The 22680-nt window shown below is 41.6% G+C and overlaps 1 protein-coding gene across 1 annotated transcript; it reads left to right on the top strand.

Annotated features, from left to right (window-relative positions):
• The first annotated feature begins 8753 nt into the window (after nucleotides 1-8753).
• On the top strand, nucleotides 8754-17001 carry LOC118388676 (protein QNR-71-like). Its single transcript, XM_035778021.2, has 12 exons — nucleotides 8754-8892; nucleotides 12681-12776; nucleotides 12875-13021; nucleotides 13160-13306; nucleotides 13562-13723; nucleotides 13904-14209; nucleotides 14351-15181; nucleotides 15293-15472; nucleotides 15588-15690; nucleotides 15809-16014; nucleotides 16147-16237; nucleotides 16451-17001. The coding sequence occupies exons 1-12, from the start codon at nucleotides 8835-8837 to the stop codon at nucleotides 16602-16604; spliced, it is 2481 nt and encodes an 826-aa protein (XP_035633914.1). The 5' UTR covers nucleotides 8754-8834; the 3' UTR covers nucleotides 16605-17001.
• The last annotated feature ends 5679 nt before the right edge of the window (nucleotides 17002-22680 follow it).

Raw genomic sequence — 22680 nt, 5'->3', positions numbered from 1 at the left:
TTGCTCCCGGACAAGTTAAACACCTTCTTCGCCCGCTTCGAGGATAACACAGTGCCATTGGCATGGTCTGCTCTCAAGGAATGTGGTCTCTCGTTCTCCGTGGCCGACGTGAGTAAGACATTTAAGCGTGTTAACCCTCGCAAGGCTGCTGGTCCTCAGAGCATGCATAGACCAGATGGCTGGAGTGTTTACGGACATATTCAATCTCTCCCTATCCCAGTCGGATGTCCCCACTTGCTTTAAGATGTCCACCATTGTTCCCGTACCCAAAAAAGCAAAGGTAACTGATTTAAATGAATATCGCCCGGGAGCACTCACTTCTGTCACGTGAAGTGCTTTGAGAGGCTAGTTAAGGATCATATCACCTCCACCTTACCTGACACCCTAGACCCACTTCAATTTGCTTACCTCCTCAACACATCCACAGACATTTTTGCATTGCACACTGCCCTATCCCATCTGGACAAAATAAATACCCATGTAAGAATGCTGTTCATTGACTATAGCTCAGCCTTCAACACCCTCCAAGCTCATCATCTAGCTTGGGGCCTTGGTTCTGAACCCCCACCCTGTGCAACTGGGTCCTGGACTTCCTGAAGGGCCTCCCCCAGGTGGTAAAGGTAGAAAACAACTCCACCTCATTGATCCTCAACACAGGGGCCCCACAAGGGTGCGTGTTCAGCCCCCTCCTGTACTCCCTGTTCACCCATGACCCAGTGGCCACATACGTCTCCAACTCAATCATCAAGTTTGCAGATGACACAACCATAGTAGGCCTGATTACCAACCATGATGAGACAGCCTACAAGGAGGAGGTGAGGGCTCTGGCGGAGTGGTGCCAGGAAAACAAACTGTCCCTCAACGTCAACAAAATGAAGGAGCTGATTGTGGATTTCAGGAAAAAACAGAGGGAGCACGCCCCTATCCACATTGACGGGACCGCAGTGGAGAAGGTGGAAACCTTCAAGTTCATCGGCGTACACATCACTGACAATCTGAAATGGTACAACCACACAGACAGTGTGGTGAAGAAGGTGCAACAGTGCCAAAACCCTCACAAACTTGTACAGGTGCACAGTTGAGAGAATCCTATCGGGCTGTATCTCTGCCTGGTAAGGCAACCGCACCGCCCGCAACCACAGGGCTCTCCAGAGGGTGGTGCAGTCTGCCCAACATATCACTACAGCACCCGATGTCACAGGAATGCCAAAAAGATCATCAAGGACATCAACCACCAAAGCCACTGCCTTTTCACCCCGCTATTATCCAGAAGGCGAGGTCAGTACAGGTGCATCAAAGCAGGGACTGAGAGACTGAAAAACAGCTTCTATCTCAAGGCCATCAGACTGTTAAATAGCCATCACTAGCCGGCTACCACCTGGTTACTCAAACCTGCACCTTTAGAGACTACTGCCCTATATACATAGACATGAAATCAATGGTCACTTTAATAATGTTTACACACTGCTTTACTCATTTCATATATATTTTTCACACCGTTTACTTTTACTTCACTACATTCCTAATAAAAATAATGTACCTTTTTACTCCATACATTTGCCCTGACACCCAAAAGTACTCATTCCATTTTGAATGCTTAGCAGGACAGGAAAATAGTCAAATTCACACACTTATCAAGACAACAGCCCTGGTCATGTCTACTGACTATGATCTAGTATACTCATTAAACACAAATACTTTGTTTGTAAATTATGTCTGAATGTTGGTGTGTCTCCCTGGCTATCCGTAAATGTCAAAAACACGATTTGTGCTGTCTGGTTAGCTTAATATAAGTCATTTGAAATTATTTATACACTGCTAAAAAAAATAAAGGGAACACTTAAACAACACAATGTTTTATATATATATATATATATATATGTGTGTGTGTGTGTGTGTGTGTGTGTGTGTGTGTGTGTGTGTGTGTGTGTGTGTGTGTGTGTGTGTGTATAGGGCAGCAGTCTCTAAGGTCCAGGGTAGAATACCGGGTGGTAGCCGGCTAGTGACAGTGTCTAAAGTGCAAGGCAGGGTACCGAGCGGATGCCAGCTAGTGATGACTGTTTAACAGTCGGAAGGCTTGGAGATAGAAGATGCTTTTCATTCTCTCTGTCCCAGCTTTGATACTACCTGTATTGTCTTTGCCTGCTCGATTGTACCATGCAGTCATGGATGTACAGGAGAGAGCTGAGAACACACTCCTGTGGGGGCCCCGTGTTGAGAATTAGTGTGGCAGAGGTGTTTTTGCTTACCTTCACCACCTGGGGTTGGCCCATCAGGAAGTCAAGGACCTAGTTGCACATGGAGGGTTTCAGACCCACGACCCTGAGCGTAGTGATGAGCTTTGAGGGCACTATGGTGTTGAAGGCTGAGCTGTAGTCAATGAACAGCATTCTCACATAGCTATTCATCTTGTCCAGGTGGGATAGGGCAGTTTGCAGTGCAATGGCGATTGCGTTGTCCGTGGATCTGTTGCAACAGTATGCAAATTGTAGTGTGTCGTATGTTGTAGGTGACATTGCCATTAACTAGCCTCTCAGCACTTCTTGATGACCGAAGTGAGTGCTAGGGGGCGATAGGCATTTAGTTCAGTTACCTTCACTTTCTTGGGTACAGGAACAATGGTGGATATCTTGAAGCAAGTGGGGACAACAGACTGGGATAGGGAGAGATTGAATATGTCCATAAACACTCCAGCCAGCTGGTCTGCACATGCTCTTAGGATGTGGCATGGGATGCCGCCTGGCCCGGCAGCCTTGCAAGCCAGAGGGTTATCATACTTGAATGTCTTACTCACTTCAGCCACAGAGATTGGGAGCATACAGTCCTCGTGAGTGGTGATGGCCTACCTCGGCATATCTGTTTTTTCCTCAAATCGGGCGAAGAAGGTGTTTTGCTTGTCCGGGAGTGAGGCATCGGTGTACGTGTCGTGGCTGGCTTTCCCTTTATAATCCGTGATTGTCTGGAGTCCCTGCCACATGCGTCTTATGTCTGAGCCGTTGAATTGCGACTCCACTTTGTCCCTGTACTGTCGTTTTGCCTCTTTGATTGGCTTACGGAGGTCATAACTGATCTGTTTGTATATGTCCATGTTCCCAGTCACCTTGGTGTGATTAAATGTGGTAGTTGGCGCATTCAGTTTTGCGTGAATGATGCCATCTATCCACGTTTTTTGATTTGGGTGAGTTCTAATCGTCACAGTAAGAACAACATCCTCTATGCACTTCTTTACAAAACCAGTTAGTGTGTACGTCAATACTGTTCCAGAGGCGACCGAGAACATTTCCCAATCCGCGTGATCAAAACAATCCTAAAGCATACATTCCGATTGGTCAGAACAACGTTGAACAGTCTTTACCATGGTTGCTTCCTGTTTAAGTTTCTGCCTATAGGAGCAGGATGGAGGCGTGATCTGATTTGCCAAAAGGGGGGCGGGAGAGGGCCTTGTAGCCATCCCGGAATGGAGAGTTACAATGGTCAAGCGTGTTCTCTCTACGTGTAGCACAGGAGATGTGTTGGTAGAATTTAGAGAGCGTTTTCCTCAGATTTCCTTTTTTTAATTCCCCAGCTACAATAAAGGAGGCCTCAGGATATACGGTTTCCAGTTTGTGCAAAGTCCAGTGTAGTTCCTTTAGAGCTGTCACAGTGTCTGCTTGACGGCAATGTACATGGCAGTGACAATAACCAAAGACAATTATCTCAGGAGGTAATGCTGTCTGCATTCGATGGTGAGGTATTCCAGATCGGGAGAGAAAAAGGTCTTGAGTTCCTGTACGTTACTACATTCACACCATGAGTTGTTAATCATGAGACATACCCCTCAAGCTTTGTTTTTCCCGGAGAGTTCTTTCTTTCTGTGCGCACGATGTATGATGAACCCTACTGGCTGTATGCACGGGGACAATATATCTGCAGAGAATCATGATTTTGTTAAACAGAGTTTGTTACAGTCCCCTTTGTCTACTTTAAAATAATCGGAATTGGTGGATGGTTTTCTCGCCGCCCGAGCCAGATTAGAACGTCACCTCTCCTCCCTCTCTGATTGTGGACAATAGGAGATATTATAGTGTGCAGTAATATTTGACGTGTATATGATATTATAGATACCTCACATGTGACTCGTAATAAGACTAAGCAATTAGCGCATTAAAATGTTTATCTGACTACATAAAGATAATTAAAATATACACTCAAGTGTTAGGCAATGAGTTGACGTTGACTAGCAAGAACTGGTCTGAGAATTGTCTATATCAAAGGCAGATATTTAATTAACATTGTACAATGAATGGATTCGCATACAAGGCATAAAGCTTATGTTACAAGTATTAAAAAGCATTACAAAGCATACTTCTAGGTATTTACAGTACCAGTCAAAAGTTTGGACACACCTACTCATTCAAGGCTTTTTCTTTATTTTTACTATTTTTTACATTGTAAAATAATAGTGAAGACATCAAAACTATGAAATAACACATATGGAATCATGTAGCAACTGTTCACCCAGCTACCATCTAGCAGACGGAGACAGTACAGATGTATCAAAGCCGGGACCGAGAAACTGTTTTATCCACTTTATATGTATATACTGTATTCTAGCCATGGCTCATCCTCATGGATTATGTATGTATTGTATTGCTAGACGCTACTGCACTGTTGGAGCTAGAAACATAAGTATTTTGCTCCACCTGCAATAACATCTGGTGGGTTAAGAGTGTTGGGACAGTAATCAAAAGGTCACTGGTTCCGAATCCCCAAGCCTAAATGGGGATAAATCTGTGGACGTGCCCTTGAGAAAGGCACTTAACCCAATTGCTCCTGTAAGTTGTTCTGGATAAGAGCGTCTGCTAAATTACCAAAATGTAAAATCGGCAAATCTATGTTTATTTTTTTTATTTCACCTTTATTTAACCAGGTAGGCAAGTTGAGAACAAATTCTAATTTACAACTGCGACCTGGCCAAGATAAAGCAAAGGAGTTCGACACATATAACAACACAGAGTTACACATGGAGTAAAACAAACATACAGTCAATAATACAGTAGAAATATACATCAAAGGAGGAATTGGCTTTGGGGGTGACAAGTGAGATATACCTGCTGGAACGCGTGCTACGGGTGGGTGCAGCTATGTTGACCAGCGAGCAGAGATAAGGCGGGACTTTACCTAGCAGGGTCTTGTAGATGACCTGGAGCCAGTGGGTTTGGCGACGAATATGAAGCGAGGGCCAGCCAATGAGAGAGGACAGGTCGCAGTGGTGGGTAGTATATGGGGCTTTGGTGACAAAACGGATGGCACTCTGATAGACTGCATCCAATTTGTTGAGTAGGGTGTTTGAGGCTATTTTGTAAATGACATCGCCAATGTCGAGGATCGGTAAGATGGTCAGTTTTACGAGGGTATGTTTGGCAGCATGAGTGAAGGATGCCTTGTTGCGAAATAGGAAACCAATTCTAGATTTAACTTTGGATTGGAGATGTTTTATGTGAGTCTGGAAGGAGAGTTTACAGTCTAACCAGACACCTCGGTATTTGTAGTTGTCCACATATTCTGTCAGAACCGTCCAGAGTAGTAATGCTGGACGGGCAGGCAGGTGCAGGTAGCAATCGGTTGAAGAGCATGCATTTAGTTTTACTTGGAGGCCACAGAAGGAGAGTTATATGGCATTGAAGCTCGTCTGGAGGTTAGTTAACACAGTGTCCAAAGGGCCAGAAGTATACAGAATGTATACGTAGTATATGTAGACGACCAATAAACTTTAATTTATTGCGTTTTTCTACCACAACCACTAAGCCATTAATTCCATAAGGTTCCCACTGTCTTGTGAAAATGGGAGAAGTATCACTCTTTACATGTTGGAGAACATTGTATGTTCGAAATCGGATAATTTCCTAAATTCTTCAAAAGAAATGAAAGAGTTTTATGTCTCATCTTTCTTTCAAGCACCAGTGCAAAGATAGCATTTTTTAAAAATACATTCTGACATGTAGAAATATTTTGGGGGGATTGATGGTAACCAGGGGTGTCAAACATACGGCCCGCGGGCCGGAACCGGCCCCCAAGGAGGTTCGATCAGGCCCGCAGGATAATTTGAAAGTGGAAAAAATGCATAAAAGACATGGAATTAATTTTTTTTTTTTTTTAAGACAAGCCGCATCACTGAGACAGACTGAAAACAGCAGACGGTATCAATGCGCCATCTGCTGCTTGTTACGACGTTGTTAAGATTGTTAATGTCTCTACCTCTCCACTACACCCTCATTAGCCAAAATGTCGTTATCCAAACGGAGAAAAGTAGATAAGGAGTGTAGAATTTTCAAAGAAAAATGGACCACGTCCTATTTATTTACAGAGATGCACGGAAAACCTTTGTGCTTGGTGTGTTTGCAACAAGTTTCGGTATTGAAGGAATATAATATTCGACGCCACTACGAGACTCATCACAGCGAAAAATATGACGGCTTGCAAGGACAACTGAGAAGAGATAAGATTAACGAATTGCTGGCGGGTCTGAGGAAACAGCAGTCAACTTTCATCCAGAGCCGAGAAGTCAGTGAAGCAGCGGTAAAAGCCAGCTACCTAATTGCTAGCGAAATAGCATTAGCATCGAAGCCGTATTCCGACGGTGACTTTGTTAAACGATGCATGATGAAGGCGGCTGAACTTGTATGTCCCGAGAAGCGACAAGCTTTTGCCAATATTAGCATGACGAGGAATACTATAGCAGAGAGGATTTGAACTATCGGCAGATTTAGACAGTCAATTGAAACAGAGAGTCAAGTCATTTATTGCATTTTCCGTGGCAATTGACGAGAGCACTGACATCACAGACGTGGCCCAACTGGCCATATTTATTCGAGGAGTTGATGAGACATTGACTGTTACTGAAGAGTTTCTTGAGTTGGTGCCAATGATGGACACCACAACAGCCGAGGACATTTTCGGCTCTGTCCTTGCTGCATTGGACAGAGTTGGAGTGGACTGGTCCCGCGCTGTCAGCCTGGCTACAGACGGCGCGCCATCCATGGTCGGAAAGAAAGCAGGTGTCGCGACAAAGTTCAAAGACAAAGTACAAGCCCTTAATGGAGGAGATCGTTTCTGGACATTTCACTGTATTTTGCACCAGGAGGCATTGTGTTGCAAGTCGCTGAAAATGGACCACGTCATGGAGGTGGTTGTTCGCACTGTAAATTTCATCCGGTCCAGAGGTCTGAACCATCGTCAGTTTGACAAACTTCTCAGCGACAGCAACATTACCCACAGCCTGCCATACCACACTGAAGTGAGATGGTTAAGCCGAGGCGCTGTGCTGAGGCATTTCTTTGATCTACGAGAGGAAATCGGACAGTTCATGGAGAAAAAGGAAAACCGGTGTTGGAATTACAATCTCAGGAATGGCTACGGGACCTTGCATTCTTGGTTGATATTACTGAACACTTGAACAATCTGAACAAAATGTTGCAAGGCCGCAAAAAGTTGTCACACAGTTTTCTGACAACATACATGCATTTAAGTTGAAGCTGACTTTGTGGGAGATGCAACTGGCAAATGGCAACCCTGCCCTGATTTTATCAGTATCTACTACCAGGGTACCCCAAATTAACAGCCCTGGCTGCTAAAATTTTGTGCATGTTTGGGACAACCTACCTTTGTGAACAAATTTTCTCAGTGATGAATATCAATAAAACAAAAATGCGTTCAAGGCTCACAAACAAGCACTTAAATGACATTCTGAAAGTGACAGCTAGTCAGGACATGACACCTGGTGTTGATGCACTTGTACAGGCCAAAAGATGCCAAGTTTCAGGTACAAATACAAGTCCAGACTAGACTAACACCTTTAAAATGCTGCCTTAGATACTGTTTGCATTGAAAGAATACAGCTCTGTGAAGATGAATCCTTACTGTGGTGATTTAAAAAATGTGCACTTTAATGTTAGTCAGCAGCTTCAAAACAAAAGTTGTGTGATGGAATTCTACTGTTCATACAACTCCATACATTTTCAGTATGTATTGTATGTGTATGTATGTTTCATGTATGAAGTTTACAGATTTACAGGACAGGCGAACACTTTCTTCATTACACATTTAAAATCACTCTCCTTAGTTTGTAAGGTGTACGCAGGGATTACATTTAGATTTTATATGCGTATGTGTAAGTGGTTTAAAAATTCCTTTCTTTAAAAGTCTCATTTAATCTTAAAGTGCATTACTATATTTTTCAGTACCAATTAAAGTTTTGTGCCTTTGTACAATCAGTGGGATCAGTTGCAATGCATATTTGTGAATGATAAAAGTAAATTGCACATTTGTCTAAGGAAATATGAGGTGTTTCATGAAATGTTTTGTAAAAGGATAGTTCATTAAATTTCAATATTTTCCTAATGTTCTTGTGCTTCATTACACCAAAACAAAGGAAAGACATGATATTTTGGTTATTTATAGCAGAGTATGGTATAATTTTAATGGTCCGGCCCACTTGACATCTCCCTAGGCCGTATGTGGCCCACGATGCGAAATGAGTTTGACACCCCTGATGGTAACACTACATTAAGGTTAATCCTTTTAGCTACTGTAATTATCCAATAAAACATTTGAAAACATAATAGCATTGCTAACAAAGTGTCTGTCTCTTCACACTGTTGATTATAGTGGGAGGGGCTGAGTTGTAGCCTCCCTAAGATCAGATGCGAGAGGCAAGTTTATGGTAATTAAGGGTCCAAGACTCTTTTATAGGGAATCAGAATCCTACCACAAGTCTCTCTGGGTGTGTTGTTGGGTTTTTAAGACTAGGATAAGGGTAAGGAACTGGGCAGAGAAAGGACACACAACCACGCACAATGAGGACTTTACTGGCGGTACTGGTGTTGGCTATCTCATCAGCAGCTTTAGAAGCAAGTGAGTATATATGGATTACTTTCTAAATTACTATTTGATTAAACACTGGTTTTTCCCTATCCCGTCTTTCTTGAGTTATGTGCAGTGTTGGACGGGAGATGGGTCTGAGGTAGAATGAATTGAAATAATGGAAATATTCTCACTGGGCAATGACATTTGTGCAAACAATCCCTTTTAGTAGTGAAATGTTTGTTCTATATTTCCCCAAAATATAAACTAATTGCATGTTTTGTATTCCAAAAACTCTTACATTTGACTAATCAATACATATGATATAACTTGTCTGAGGATCTGTCAATCATCATATTATTAATGAGAAACAATAACAGTTCATTGTATGGTTGTTTACACGCTAATGGTACTTGGACAAGCTCAACAAACATAAGTAATAGCGAGTAAGTGGTCTCCCTCATATCTTGAACTTAGTTTTTTAAACGGTTTCCTTTATTCTGAGGGTCTTTATTGCATTGCCATTGAAAAGGATTAATAATAATCTATGCATTCCTGCCTCCTCAATACACTGCATATATACTCAATAAATATCTGTATATAGTAAAACGTTTCAATACTTGGTGAATATACAGGACCACCAGTGTCTGAAATTACAACATTTATACCGGTATAATCTTCTAAATAACACAATTTTTTCCAGTTCAACTTTAAAGTGTGGAGAATTGAATTTAGAAGATCTTGAGTAAATTCATGTTAAGCTTCGACATGAGCTCATCATGCAATTCATTTTGGAAGTACATTTAGGGAATAATTCTGTAGACCAAAAAAAATGTTTTTGGAGTGCCTTGTCTACATTAATCTCACATTAGCAAGAACTCCACCACTGTGTAATATACAGTAGGATAGCATGTCTATTAACTACTGACAGGGTGGGTCACAGATTACATGCTTGTAATCAAGAATAGCACAATCACATGCCAAGTTGATCTCCAAACCCTACAACTCTTCTGTGCATCCTGTAGTTTCAATAGTAAGGTGAACATTTTCTCAGCTCTCAACAATAGAACAGAATAAGTATATTTTTTTCCCTGAGGAAACGTTAGTACTAAAGTTGTTGTTTCACTATCAATCATGAGGTTCAAAGTATTATCTACCAATGTGTTGCATTTAATGGATATCCAAACCAAACCACAAGCTGTAATTCACTTGGTAGGAGATATCGGTCTTTTCATTGGCAATCAGTTTGAAGTGTGACTATGTGATTAATGACTGCACATGATAATGATATTATGGCTTGTCATTATGAGTGAGTAATTTTAGAGGATGCATTCCTGGGATTGTATGATAGTACTGTATATGCCAAGGGGAATACAAGGGGCTCATAATAACAGAAGATAATGTAGTTGTTGCGGTTTCCTAAATCCTGAACTTGCACCTTATGATGCATAATCACGATTTCAGTCATATATCACACACTCGCGCGTGCGCACACACTCGTATGTGTGACGTGCACACACAAACACACACCCAGTGGAAGCAGAGTGAGCCCGCCCTGGTGTCTGAACTCCACAGAGGCTCTCCTCCTTCCAGCATTTGGGATTACGGCTGCCTGTGCTCAATTGACAGTCACATGAAAGGGATTGACGGGGATTGCAGGGGCCGTGTGACTCGCCTGGAACCTCCACCTCGCTCTCCCCCTTCCACAACCATCAAAGAAATACCCGAACTACCCACCACCGCTATCTACCCCCTCAAACAACTATATTTGATGCTACTTTAAGTAAAATGGCAGTAAATGTCTTTTCCCACACCCCATCTTGTGCCCATTTGCCAAGCTGTAACATCATTATGATAACTTTTCCTCTAACCAGGGTAGGCAACAGGGCAGCGAACACTTCACCATATAATACGGTCAAAAACAAAATGGAATAGCTATGGTTGTATTTTCAGGAAGGAGGGGTCAGATCCTGTAGGTTTGGAGAAGTAGAAATTGTGTCAACATGTTCAATAAGCATTTGAGCCCTGGTTATACACATTCCAGGTCTGAGTAGTAGATCTTTGTATGACATTCACTCAAAGGACATTGTAAAAGTAAATGCTAATTAAGTAGCCCGGTAGGTAGAGAGTTCTGGGTGCCAGGATCCTGTTCCTGACTAATGTCTAGACAATAGCACTGTTTTAATAAAATACTATTTTCAACCTCAGATTTACAACTAGATTTAATTGTGCAGTGGTCAATTGGCAACTGGCCAAGTGGTCTTACAAACAGATTTACATTTAGTGTTTTTGCTGTTGCCTAATGGGAATACCTCACCATAACCACTGCCACTGGTGAAGTTACATCACTGATTAAACCTCAATAATATGATAAATATGAATGTAGTAGTTCACTACAGTACCAGTCGAAAGTTTGGACACACCTACTCATTCAAGGGTTTTCTTTATTTCTGCTATTTTCTACATTGTAGAATAATAGTGAGACATCAAAACTATAAAATAGCACATATGGAATCATGTAGTAACCAGAAAAGTGTTAAGCGAATCAAAATATATTATTATATTTGAGATTCTTCAAAGTAGCCTTGTTGACAGCTTTGCACACTCTTGGCATTCTCTCACCCCGCTTCATGAGGTAGTGCCTTAACAGGTGTGCCTTGATTAATTTGTGGAATTTCTTTCCTTAATGCATTTGAGCCAATCAGTTGTGTTGTGACAAGGTAAGGTTGGTATGCAGAAGATAGCCCTATTTGGTAAAAGACCAAGTCCATATTATGGCAAGAACAGATCAAATAAGAAAAGAGAAATGACAGTCCATCATTACTTTAAGACACGTTTTTTCATGTGCAGTCGCAAAAACCATCAAGCACTATAATGAAACTGGCTCTCATGAGGACCGCCACAGCAAAGGAAGACCCAGAGTTACCTCTGCTGCAGAGGATAAGTTCATAAGCGTTACCAGCCTCAGAAATTGCAGCCCAAATAAATGCTTCACAGAGTTCAAGTAACAGACACATCTCAACATCAACTGTTCAGAGGAGACTGCGTGAATCAGGCCTTCGTGGTCTAATTGCTGCAAAGAAACCACTTCTAACCACTACCAATAAAAAGAAGAGACTTGCTTGGGCCAAGAAACACAAGCAATGATGAGTCCAAATTTGAGATTTTTGGTTCCAACCGCCGTGTCTTTGTGAGATGCAGAGTAGGTGAATGGATGATCTCCGCATGTGTAGTTCCCACCGTGAAGCATAGAGGAGGTGGTGTGATGGTGTGGGGTGCTTTGCTGGTGACACTGTCTGTGGACCAGCAGGCTGTGTTAGGGATATTTTACCAAGGAAAGTGATGGAGTGCTGCATCAGATGACCTGGCCTCCACAATCACCCGATCTTAACCCAATTGAGATGGTTTGGGATGAGTTGGACTGCAGAGTGAAGGAAAAGCAGCCAACAAGTGCTCAGTATATGTGGGAACTCCTTCAAGACTGTTGGAAAAGCATTCCTCATGAAGCTGGTTGAGAGAATGCCAAGAGTGTGCAAAGCTGTCATCAAGGCAAAGGGTGGCTACTTTGAGGAATATCAAATATCAAATATATTTTTGATTTGTGTAACACTTTTTTGGTTACGACATGATTCCATGTGTGTTATTTCATAGTTTTGATGTCTTTCACTATTATTCTACAATGTAGAAAATAGTCAAAATAAAGAAAAACATTTGAACGAGTAGGTGTGTCCAAACTTTTGACTGGTACTGTATGTCAAAGTGTGATCAACAAAAACATTGTTTCAATTTGGAGAACGAGAGAAAAAGTACCCTAAAACTTCAACCCTTTCTTTTTTCAGAGCCTAAAACACGTTTCACACGCTACCGCTCATGGAACTCACAAATGTATCCCGTGTGGAAAGATGGGGACTCCCGATACAGAGACTGTTGGACAGGTGTGTTCTCACTTTACTGCACGTTTCTATAGACCAATCAACTTCTATCGAAATGTTTACCTCTTTCTATTGATGTATTTATCACTCTCTGTCACCAGGTGGCGAAGTTACATTCGATGTGAAAAACGATGCACCCACCCTGACTGGCTCAAAGGCAACCTTTAACATCAACCTTCGCCTTCCGTCAAACCAGACAGTACGTCCTGATGGACAGGTGGTGTGGGTGCGTAACTGCACTGTCAATGGTGAGCTTTCCTTTCAAATTCAACCACTATACCATATCATTGACCCCACAGTTTTTTTTTGTCGTATAGGCCTACAATCTTTTTTCTAGTGTTCCTAACCTTTTATGTTAAACTGGGTGTGATCCTCTTCTCCTACAGGAACACAGTACCGTCAGGGCCAGGCTGTGTACCCCGACCAGGTCTCTGGTCATTCAGGAGAGTACAGTGGTGTCTTCCCTGATGGCACCCCCTTCACTGGGACAGCAGACAGGAAACCCCACTACGTGTTTGTGTGGAAGACATGGGGTAAAAACAAGCTCTTTCATTTACAGACATTGATGTGAGAAAGTGCCAACACAATAACCCAATGCATTCTGGTATTGACCAAGCTGTGCGCAGTGTGCGCTGGGAAATCATTCCTTTGATAAGAGGTTTTAAAGGATTAGTAAAGCAGCTGCTGTTCCTCTGAGCTTTGTCAACTCAAGGTTTGATCATCAGGCCATTCAGTTAAATTTTATAACCGTTGCTGTGTTTTCTAACTACTGCTGCTTTGGATCCCAGGACGTTACTGGCAGGTGGCAGGCGGGCCCTCCTCTTCTCTCACCATCGGCACAGACAATGTGCCCCTAGGCTCTTACAACATGGAGGTGGTCATCTACCACTGCCGTGGCAAGGACAAGTTCATCCCTCTGGGCTACGCCTCCACAACCTTCTCCATCACAGGTGAGCAGCTGTTTAAGAGGAAACACTTGCCAAATTTAAATGCACAAAGTATTATTTTAATTTAAACAGCAAATCAATCAACCCAAATTTGACTTCAATTGATCATTTTAGATCCTTTGAATTTATTCTCACGATCTTTCACAACATTAACTTGACATGTTTTGCCTTGTGCCGCCCCAGACCAGATCCCCTTCACGGTGTCGCTAACCCAAATTAACGATGTGAACCAGGCTGACCAGAGCTTCATCCAGAACCGGGCCATTGTCTTCAGCATCAGCCTCCATGACCCCAGCCAGTACCTCAGCACCTCAGACATCACCTTTAACTGGGACTTTGGTGACAACAGCGGCACCCTCATCTCCAAGGAGCGCCAGGTCACACACATGTACCTCACTGCTGGCACCTACAGGCCTCAGGTGGTCCTGATGGCAAGCATCCCCAACGGCTGTGACACGCCTGCAGACCCCACCACTGCTAACCCCACTGGTGAGAGACATAATTTTCTATTTTACAGCGCATCCATTTATCAAAAACAATATTTCCTTTACCAAAGACATTTCATATTCGGTGCATATAACATACGTAACGGTTGTAAGTAAAATGTGTTGTTTTTGTGTTTTCAACCAGTACTGGCCAGAGCCCCTGCCATGGTTGTGGAGGTCTCTACTCCAGAGGCAGCTCCAGCTGACATCGCCCTGGATCTACTCTCCTCTGATGTTGCCCCTGCTGAGGCTGCAGATGCAGTTGCAGCCAATGACACAGATGCAGTCGAAGCCGATGCCGCCGTCGAACCCGCAGACACAACCAATGCCGCAGCCGAACCCACTGCCGAAGGCACAGCCTCAGAGGGAGTCGAGGTGGTTGCCACAGTGGCCCCAGCGACAGAGGATGCCACCGTTGTCCCAGCAGCAGAAGATCCAGCTGTTGTCTCGGCAACAGAGGACAATGCCGCTGTCCCTGCAGTAGAAAACGACGCCACAGCAGAAAACACGGCTGCTCCAGGCGTTGAGGACCCCGCCGCTGTCCTGGCTGTGGAGGGAGCCACAACTGTCGCTCCAGCAACTGAAGAGGCAGCTGCTGAAACCTCAGTGGTAGAGGCTACGGCCGCAGATGTGCCCGTCATCGACACTGCTGCTTCAGTAGCTCCAGTTGCAGAGGGAGAGGAGGCTATAGTGGACCTGATGGCCACAGTCCTCCCAGAGATCCCAGTCGTAGCCTCCGTTGCTGCCATGGCGGAGGAGGCCTTGGTTGCCAATACTGGAGTGGAGGTTGCGGCTGCAACACAGGTGGCCCAGGCTGAGATGGTGGCCCCTGCTGCTAACGTCATTGTTCCTGCCGACACTGAGGCTGCCGCTGTGGTGGAGGTGGTGCCAGCTGAACCTGCTCTTGAGACCGAGGCAGCGCTAGAGGCAGAGGTCGTAGAGACTGTGAATGAGGTTGCAGCTGACGACACTGCCGGTGATCACTTACTTAGTTACTTACTCATTATATATATAAACAAAAACACTTAATCAATCAATTGAGTCTTTTCATAATATTTATAACTTACTGTGTCTTTGTTTTCTTCAGCGCCAGCAGCAGTGACTGCTCCAGTGGAGAGTGAGGTAGCAGCAGAGGCTGAGATAGAGTCAGGCACAGAGACACAGGTGGCTCTTGTTGTGGCTAAAAGGCAGGTTCCGGAACTTACAGCAACTGACAACTGTATGATCTACCGCTATGGCTCCTTCTCGACCTCAGTGGATGTCGTCCGTAAGTCCACATATGTCCAGATACTGTTGACGTGTTTTCAATACAGTCGCAGCTGAGATGTAAAATGCAGGTGACGGTTGCTGATAATGATCTCACAATCTATCTCATTTCTCAGAGGGTATTGAGAGTGTGGAGATCACCCAGGTGGCCAACGTGGTGTCTCTGGCCACTGAGGTGGTGCAGAATGCTGTGGACCTGACCATCACCTGCCAGGGGAGGTGAGTAGCCAGCCAGCAGTGGAGACAGGACCCAAGGGACCGTACACATTCTATTGAAATTAGCATTTTGAACATTGCCATCCCCTGCACTTCATATCTCCACCTTCTCTTTACTTAGCCTGCCCAATGAAGTGTGCACCATTATCTCGGACGCAGACTGCATCACCCCTGTGGAGACCGTTTGTAACAACGTGACACCCTCCCCAGATTGTCAGATGATACTTCGACAGTTTTTCAACGAATCTGGAGTGTTCTGCATCAATGTTTCCCTGACAAATGATGTTAGTCTGGCTGTGGCCAGTGCTAAAGTCAGTGTGACAGTGGGTGCGTGAAATTTAACGAACAACCGTACAATAAAGCTTTATGAACCTCAAAAAAACGTTTTCCTATTACATTTCACTGATCTGCGGAGTGTACTGTACCATACCTTACTCCTACTGTGGGTTGTGGTTGCAGGCTCCAACTCCTCCACAGCAGGCACTGTGGCCGCGGTTCTGGGTGTCTTGGTCCTTGTCTGTGTTGTTGGTGCCATTGCTTTGACCTACAAGTGAGTGAAAGTCACACAATTCCTGGTTTCTCAGAATTGATACTTGATTTATGATCCACAAAAATGATTGACCCATAGTGGTCCAATAAAAAAAAGATCCCATGCCATTATTATGTGCATTATATAAAAGACTGCACATAATAATGGCATGCGATCTTTTTTTTTTTTTTTAACTCTACAATGAATGTCAGCTAACTGGTGTTTTCCAACCAGGCGGTTTAAGCGGTATCGCCCACTGAGGGAGGACTCCACAGGTGGCAGCATGGGCAGCTCTGGAATCACGTTTGTGCCGATGCTGCTGTGGAATCTTCTGAGCCAACAGACACCAGGAGAAAGAAGCCCACTGCTTCAGGGAAGCGTGGTGTGAACACTCAGAACCATCTGCAATGATACAGCACAAACCCATGCGTGTAAATATCACTCAGACACACACATCCACTCAGCATGCATGTGTACCCATAAAGACAGATACCGTACACTTGCAGACTCAGACACACACAGCCACCCTAATGCGGAGACAAACTGCAACAAGAACAAGCAATATAAAGCAGTTGTTTTCTGTATTGTTACACTGAAAGCAAATTTAATAAAAACGATCGTGTATTGCTAATGTTTTTCAAAATAGAACAAAAAATAAACCCCCAAAGGCAAAATTAACGTTTGTTTCTGGCATTGCATTACTTGTGACAAAATATAATATTTATTTTGACCCACATCATTTTTTATTTAAGAAAAACGGATTAAAGTTGTCAAAAATCAAATAATTTATGCTGTACTTTTTGTGTACTTGTTACGCACTGTTCTTTAGAATGTAATCATAACAATGAATGATTGTCTTTTAAGCTTCCAACATATTAATTTGCTTTGCTAACTGTTCTAATTTGAATTGCCAATAACATCACAGCACTTTTGTTTTTATAACATATTTAGTGTCCCCTCAAAAGGAAGTATTTACATTTCAGTGACGTAAGAATTTTCAACTATGCCTCAAAATTATAACGTTCCAAGTCCAAAACGAGTTGAGTGGTTTATATATATTATATATAAAAAAAGTAGCTTATTGTTGAAAGGTAAAGTCTATTCATCATTTAACTGTTATGGGTTTTTTCATTACATAGCTACGAATAAAGAGAAGGAACCCATTCCTGAAGTAGCACAAAGGTTTGGCCACAGGGTGTCATGGTAGAAGTACTGTAACATTAAAAGGAATTGATTGAAGTATAAGGAAAATCTACGTATTGAAAGGAATTAGGTTAAATCCAAGTAAGTTAAGGAAAATTATCTCAAGACTGAATAGAGCTCTAATTGTCATCACATTCAATACTAAAGTGTCCTCTTCTTAATGTAAACCAGTTGCTGTTCAAGGTAAGATTATATGATTTTTTCATGAATCCTCATTAAATATAAATTACAAGCTATTGCTTTTATGTTATATTTTTCAGATTTAAAAAAAGAATAGCAGGAAATTATCTCAGGGATTCTTCAAAGTCGGGACAATCCTTGTGTGGCAGCGAAACATTTTTTACAGTTTAAAAAAATGAATTCTGGTATATTATTTGATATTAGAATGTACATTTAGGGACATTTTATAAGGGAAAGATTTGTTTTTAGAATTGTCTAAGTAGTTTCAATATTATTCATTTCCATGTAGACTTCATTCATGGAAATGCCCTTGTCCAGAGCAAAGGATCCCAATTTCAACAAAATATATATATATATTCTAATAACTGTCCATTATGGATTTTAACAGAAAAATGATCTTATGTAGTTTTCTAGCAATAGCCCTCTGTGACTAAAGTATATCTCTATCAAAACTGTGATTCCAAAAAGATGTCTGAATACGTGGTCAACTCTGTCAGATTTGTCTAATATCCTAAAAGAATCAGGAATGAGCAGGGTCAACTTTAGTGCCTTCAGAAAGTATTCACACCCATTTACTTTTTCCACATTTTGTTGTGTTACAGCCTGCATTTAAAATGGATTAGATTTAGATTTTGTGTCACTGATCTACACACAATACCCCATAATGTCAAAGTGGAAGTATTTTATTTTAGAATTTTTTTAAATTTTAATGTCAACCTGAACTGTATTGAGTCAATAAGTATTCAACTCCTTTGTTATAGCAAACCCCTATAAGTTCAGGAGTAACAATGTGCTTAACACATTATGCATAATAAGTTGCATGGACTCATTCCGTGTTCAATAATAGTGGTTAACAACATTTTTGAAAGCTACCTCATCTCTGTACCCAGCACACATACAATTATCTGTAAGGTAGTAGTTCATTTCAAGCACAGATTCAACCACGAAGACCAGGGAGGTTTTTCAATGCCTCGCAAAGAAGGGAACCGATTGGTAGTAGTCTAAAAAAAATGTAAAAGCAGACGCTAAATATCCCTTTGAGCATGGTGACGTTATTAATTAGGCTTTGGATAGTAATGTCAATACACCCAGTCACTACAAAGATATAGACATCCTTCCTGCTGGAGAGGAAGGAAACTGCTCAGGGATTTCACCATGAGGCCAATGGTGATTTTAAAATAGTGACAGAGTTTAATGGTTGTGATATGAGAACTGAGGATGGATCAACAACATTGTAGTTACTATGCAATACTAACCTAAATGACACAGTGAAAAGAAGGACGCCTGTACATAATACAAATAAATAAATGTACTTTTTCTACTTGAATTAGAAGTGTTATGTTGGGGCAAATCCAACACAATACATCACTGAGTACCACTCTTCACTTGTTCAAGCATGGTGGTGGCTGCATCATGTTACTTGTCATCGGCAAGGACTAGGGAGTTTTTTTGATCAAAATAAACAGAAAACAGCTATCAGCACTGGCAAAATCCTACAGGAAAATCTGGTTCAGTCTGCTTCCAACAGACATTGGGAGACAAAGTCACCTTTCAGCAGGACAATAACCTCAAACACAAGGCCAAATCTACGCTGGAGTTGCTTACCAAGACAACTTAAATCGGCTTGACAAATCTATTTCAAGAATTGAAAATGGCTGTCTTAGCAATGATCAACAATTAACTTGACATTGCTTGAATATTTTTTTTAAGAATAATGGGCAATATATTGTACAATCCAGGTGTGCAAAGCTCTTCGAGACCTACCCAAAAAGACTCAGATGTAATCACCGCAAAGGTTGCTTCTACAAAGTATTGACTCAGGTGTGTGAATACTTATGTAAGTGAGATATTTCTTAATTTCATTGTCAATAAATTAGCAGAAAATTCTCACACATGTTCTCACTTTGTCATTATGGGGTATTCCGTGTAGATGGATGAGAATGTATTTTTATTTAATTTAAATTTGGGCTGTAACAACAACATGTGAAATAAGTGAAGGAGTATGAATACTTTCTGAAGGCACTGTATACCACAAGGACCCCTTATTCATGTCCTCATTACATGTAATGCAACAAGACCACTCATGGTCTGGAAAGTTCTCTGCCTTTGATGGATTTAAACAAACAATATTGGAATCACCATGGTCACAAGTGCACAGCCATAAACTGTAAACTCCATCTGCCTGACAGAATATGCATTTTGGTTCAAATATGTAATTAGGATTTATATTTAATTAGGATTTAGAGTCATAAAGCAACTGAGAAAAAAAAGGTTGCTGCTGTGTATACCACTTGAATGAAGAAGAAAAAAACATTTTTGTCAACTCTGTCAGAGTGCTGAAATATCTGATCGAATGGTTATGTTTTTATTGGGGATTTTCAACTATGTCACTGATGGCTAACCCCCTTAATTAAGATATTTTTTTCTGCAATAATTGTGAAGAAAACATTTTTGTTCCACTGTTCTGTAACATATGCTTAAATAATTGAAGTATTTGCTGTGCTCGACCGAATGGATCATGTTTTCTTTAACGTTGTTTAATGTTTCACATCTAGAAAAACATGCCAAATGGTAACCAAATTAACCCTGGAGCAGTAGTGCTATAAAACAAAACAAGAAGTTTAGAGATTTGTATTACATAATCTAATGTTAGAATGAAACAATCAAGGCCTTTAAACACTTGTGGACAGTAAATGAAATGGCTTTTATGGTGTCTGACGGAGGTTACATAAATCCAGTTAGTTGCATCTTATGTTCCTTTACATGGTTTGATAGCTGATACTTTGGTCTATCAAAATTCAGTACCAAAAAAAAAGTGTTAAACAAATCAAAATATATTTTAGATTTTAATTTATTCTTTGCTTTGATGACAGCGTTGCACTCTCTTGGCATTCTCTCAATCAGCTTCATGAGGGAAGTTTTTCAACAGTCTTGAAGAAGTTCACATATGCTGAGCACTTGGAGCATTAGTGCTATAGAACAAAACAAAAATAAGTATAGAGATTTGTATTACATATTTAAATAATCAAATGTTAGAATTAAACAATCAAGGCCTTTAAACATTTTTGGACATTAAATGAAGTTCACAAATGCTGAGCACGTGTTGGCTGCTTTTCCTTCACTCTGCGGTCCAACTCATCCCAAACCATCTCAATTGGGTTGAGGTTGAGTGATTGTGGAGGCCAGGTCATCTGATGCAGCCCTCTCCTTCTTGATCAAATAGCCCTTACACAGCCTGGAGGTGTGTTGAGTCATTGTCCTGTTTAAAAAAACAAATGGTACCACTAAGTGCAAACCAGATGGGATGGCATATCGTTGCAGAATGCTGTCGTAAACATGCTGGTTAGGTGTGCCTTGAATTCTAAATAAATTACTGACCGTGTCACTAGCAAAGCACCATCACACGTCCTCCCCCATGCTTCACGGCGGGTACCATCCGTTCACCTACTCTGCGTCTCACAAAGACACAGCAGTCGGAACCAAAAATCTCAAATTTAGACTCAACAAAACCTCATTCCAAATTTCCATCGGTCTAATGTCCATTGCTCATGTTTCTTTGCCAAAGCAAGTCTCTTCTTATTATTGGTGTCCTTTAGTAGTGGTTTCTTTGCAGAAATTTGACCATGACGGCCTGATTCACGCGGTCTCCTCTGAAAAGTTGATGTTGAGAGGTGCCTGTTACTTGACCTCTGTGAAGCATTTATTTAGGCTGCAATTTAAGAGGCTGGTAACTCTAATGAACTTATCCTCTGCAGCAGAGGTAACTCTGGGTCTTCCTTTCCTGTGGCTGTCCTCATGAAAGCCAGCTTCATCATAGTGCTTGATGGTTTTTGCAACTGTACTTGAAGAAAGGTGTCTTAAAGTAATGATGGACTGTCATTTCTCTTTGCTTATTTGAGCTGTACTTGGCATAATATGGACTTGGTCTTTTACCAAATAGGGTAAATTATTCTGTATACCATCCCTACCTTGTCACAACACAACTGATTGGCTCAAATGCATTTGAAATAACTTCTACAAATTAACTTTTAACAAGGCACACCTGTTAATTGAAATGCATTCCAGGTGACTACCTCATGAAGCTGGTTGAGAGAATGCCAAGCGTGTGCAAAGCTGTCATTTTTTAAATTTAACTAGGCAGGTCAGTTTAGAACAGATTCCTATTTACAATGATGGCCAACCCCGGCCAAACCCTGACCTAACCTGGACGACGCTGGATCAATTGTGTGCATAGCCATGGGACCCCCGATCACGGTTGATTGTGATACCAGGATCGAACCAGGGTCTGTATGGACAACTCTAGCACTGCGATGCAGTGCCTTAGACCGCTGTGCCGCTCGGGAGCCTCAGTCATCAAGGCGAAGGCTGGCTACTTGGAAGAATCTCAAACATAACATATATTTAGATTTGTTTGATGTCTTCACTATTATTCAACAATATAGAAAATAGTAACAATAAAGAAAAACCCTGGAATGAGTAGGTGTGTACAAACTTTTGACTGGTACTGTATGTTCATGAAGGCTTGTCCCATATTGTCTCTGAACTTTGACTCTCGCTCTATCACAGTGCCAGTCATTGTTGAGACTCTGCTAACGTTGCTTAGCAACACCACCCATACACATCGGTGGTGGTTGCTGCAGTTAGATATGTCTGACGAATAAAATCTATATTTGAATGCAGATGGTTGTGGTATATCATAGGTTATTAGCACTTCTGGAAAGCAAGTTGCACCACTTTTCAGTAAATGTTATGTTAATTACATGTTCATTTCCTAATGTAATTACAGTGTTTTAGGTACACATTGTTACATAGTTATGTCTTCTTGCAATATGCACTTTGAAAGATTTGTACACAGATATAAAACAATAATTTTAGGGTGAGGTTCAGCTAAATATATACATGTAGATTGTTAATGTGTAATTACACAAACAGCTAGTTGTAGAACTAACAATATGTACCTACCACCTACATTGTTATTACACTTCAACAATCAAATGATTCCTTCTTGAGAAACACTGTGGTAAGTTTTAGTGAGTGAAGAAAAAAACAAATAAATACATTGAGAAAGAAAGACAAGAAGC

This window comes from Oncorhynchus keta, chromosome 10, assembly GCF_023373465.1.
Source record: "Oncorhynchus keta strain PuntledgeMale-10-30-2019 chromosome 10, Oket_V2, whole genome shotgun sequence".
NCBI classification, from domain to species: Eukaryota; Metazoa; Chordata; class Actinopteri; order Salmoniformes; family Salmonidae; genus Oncorhynchus; species Oncorhynchus keta.
The sequence above is the reverse complement of the archived record's forward strand: the minus strand, read 5'-3'. Positions and strand labels throughout refer to the sequence as shown.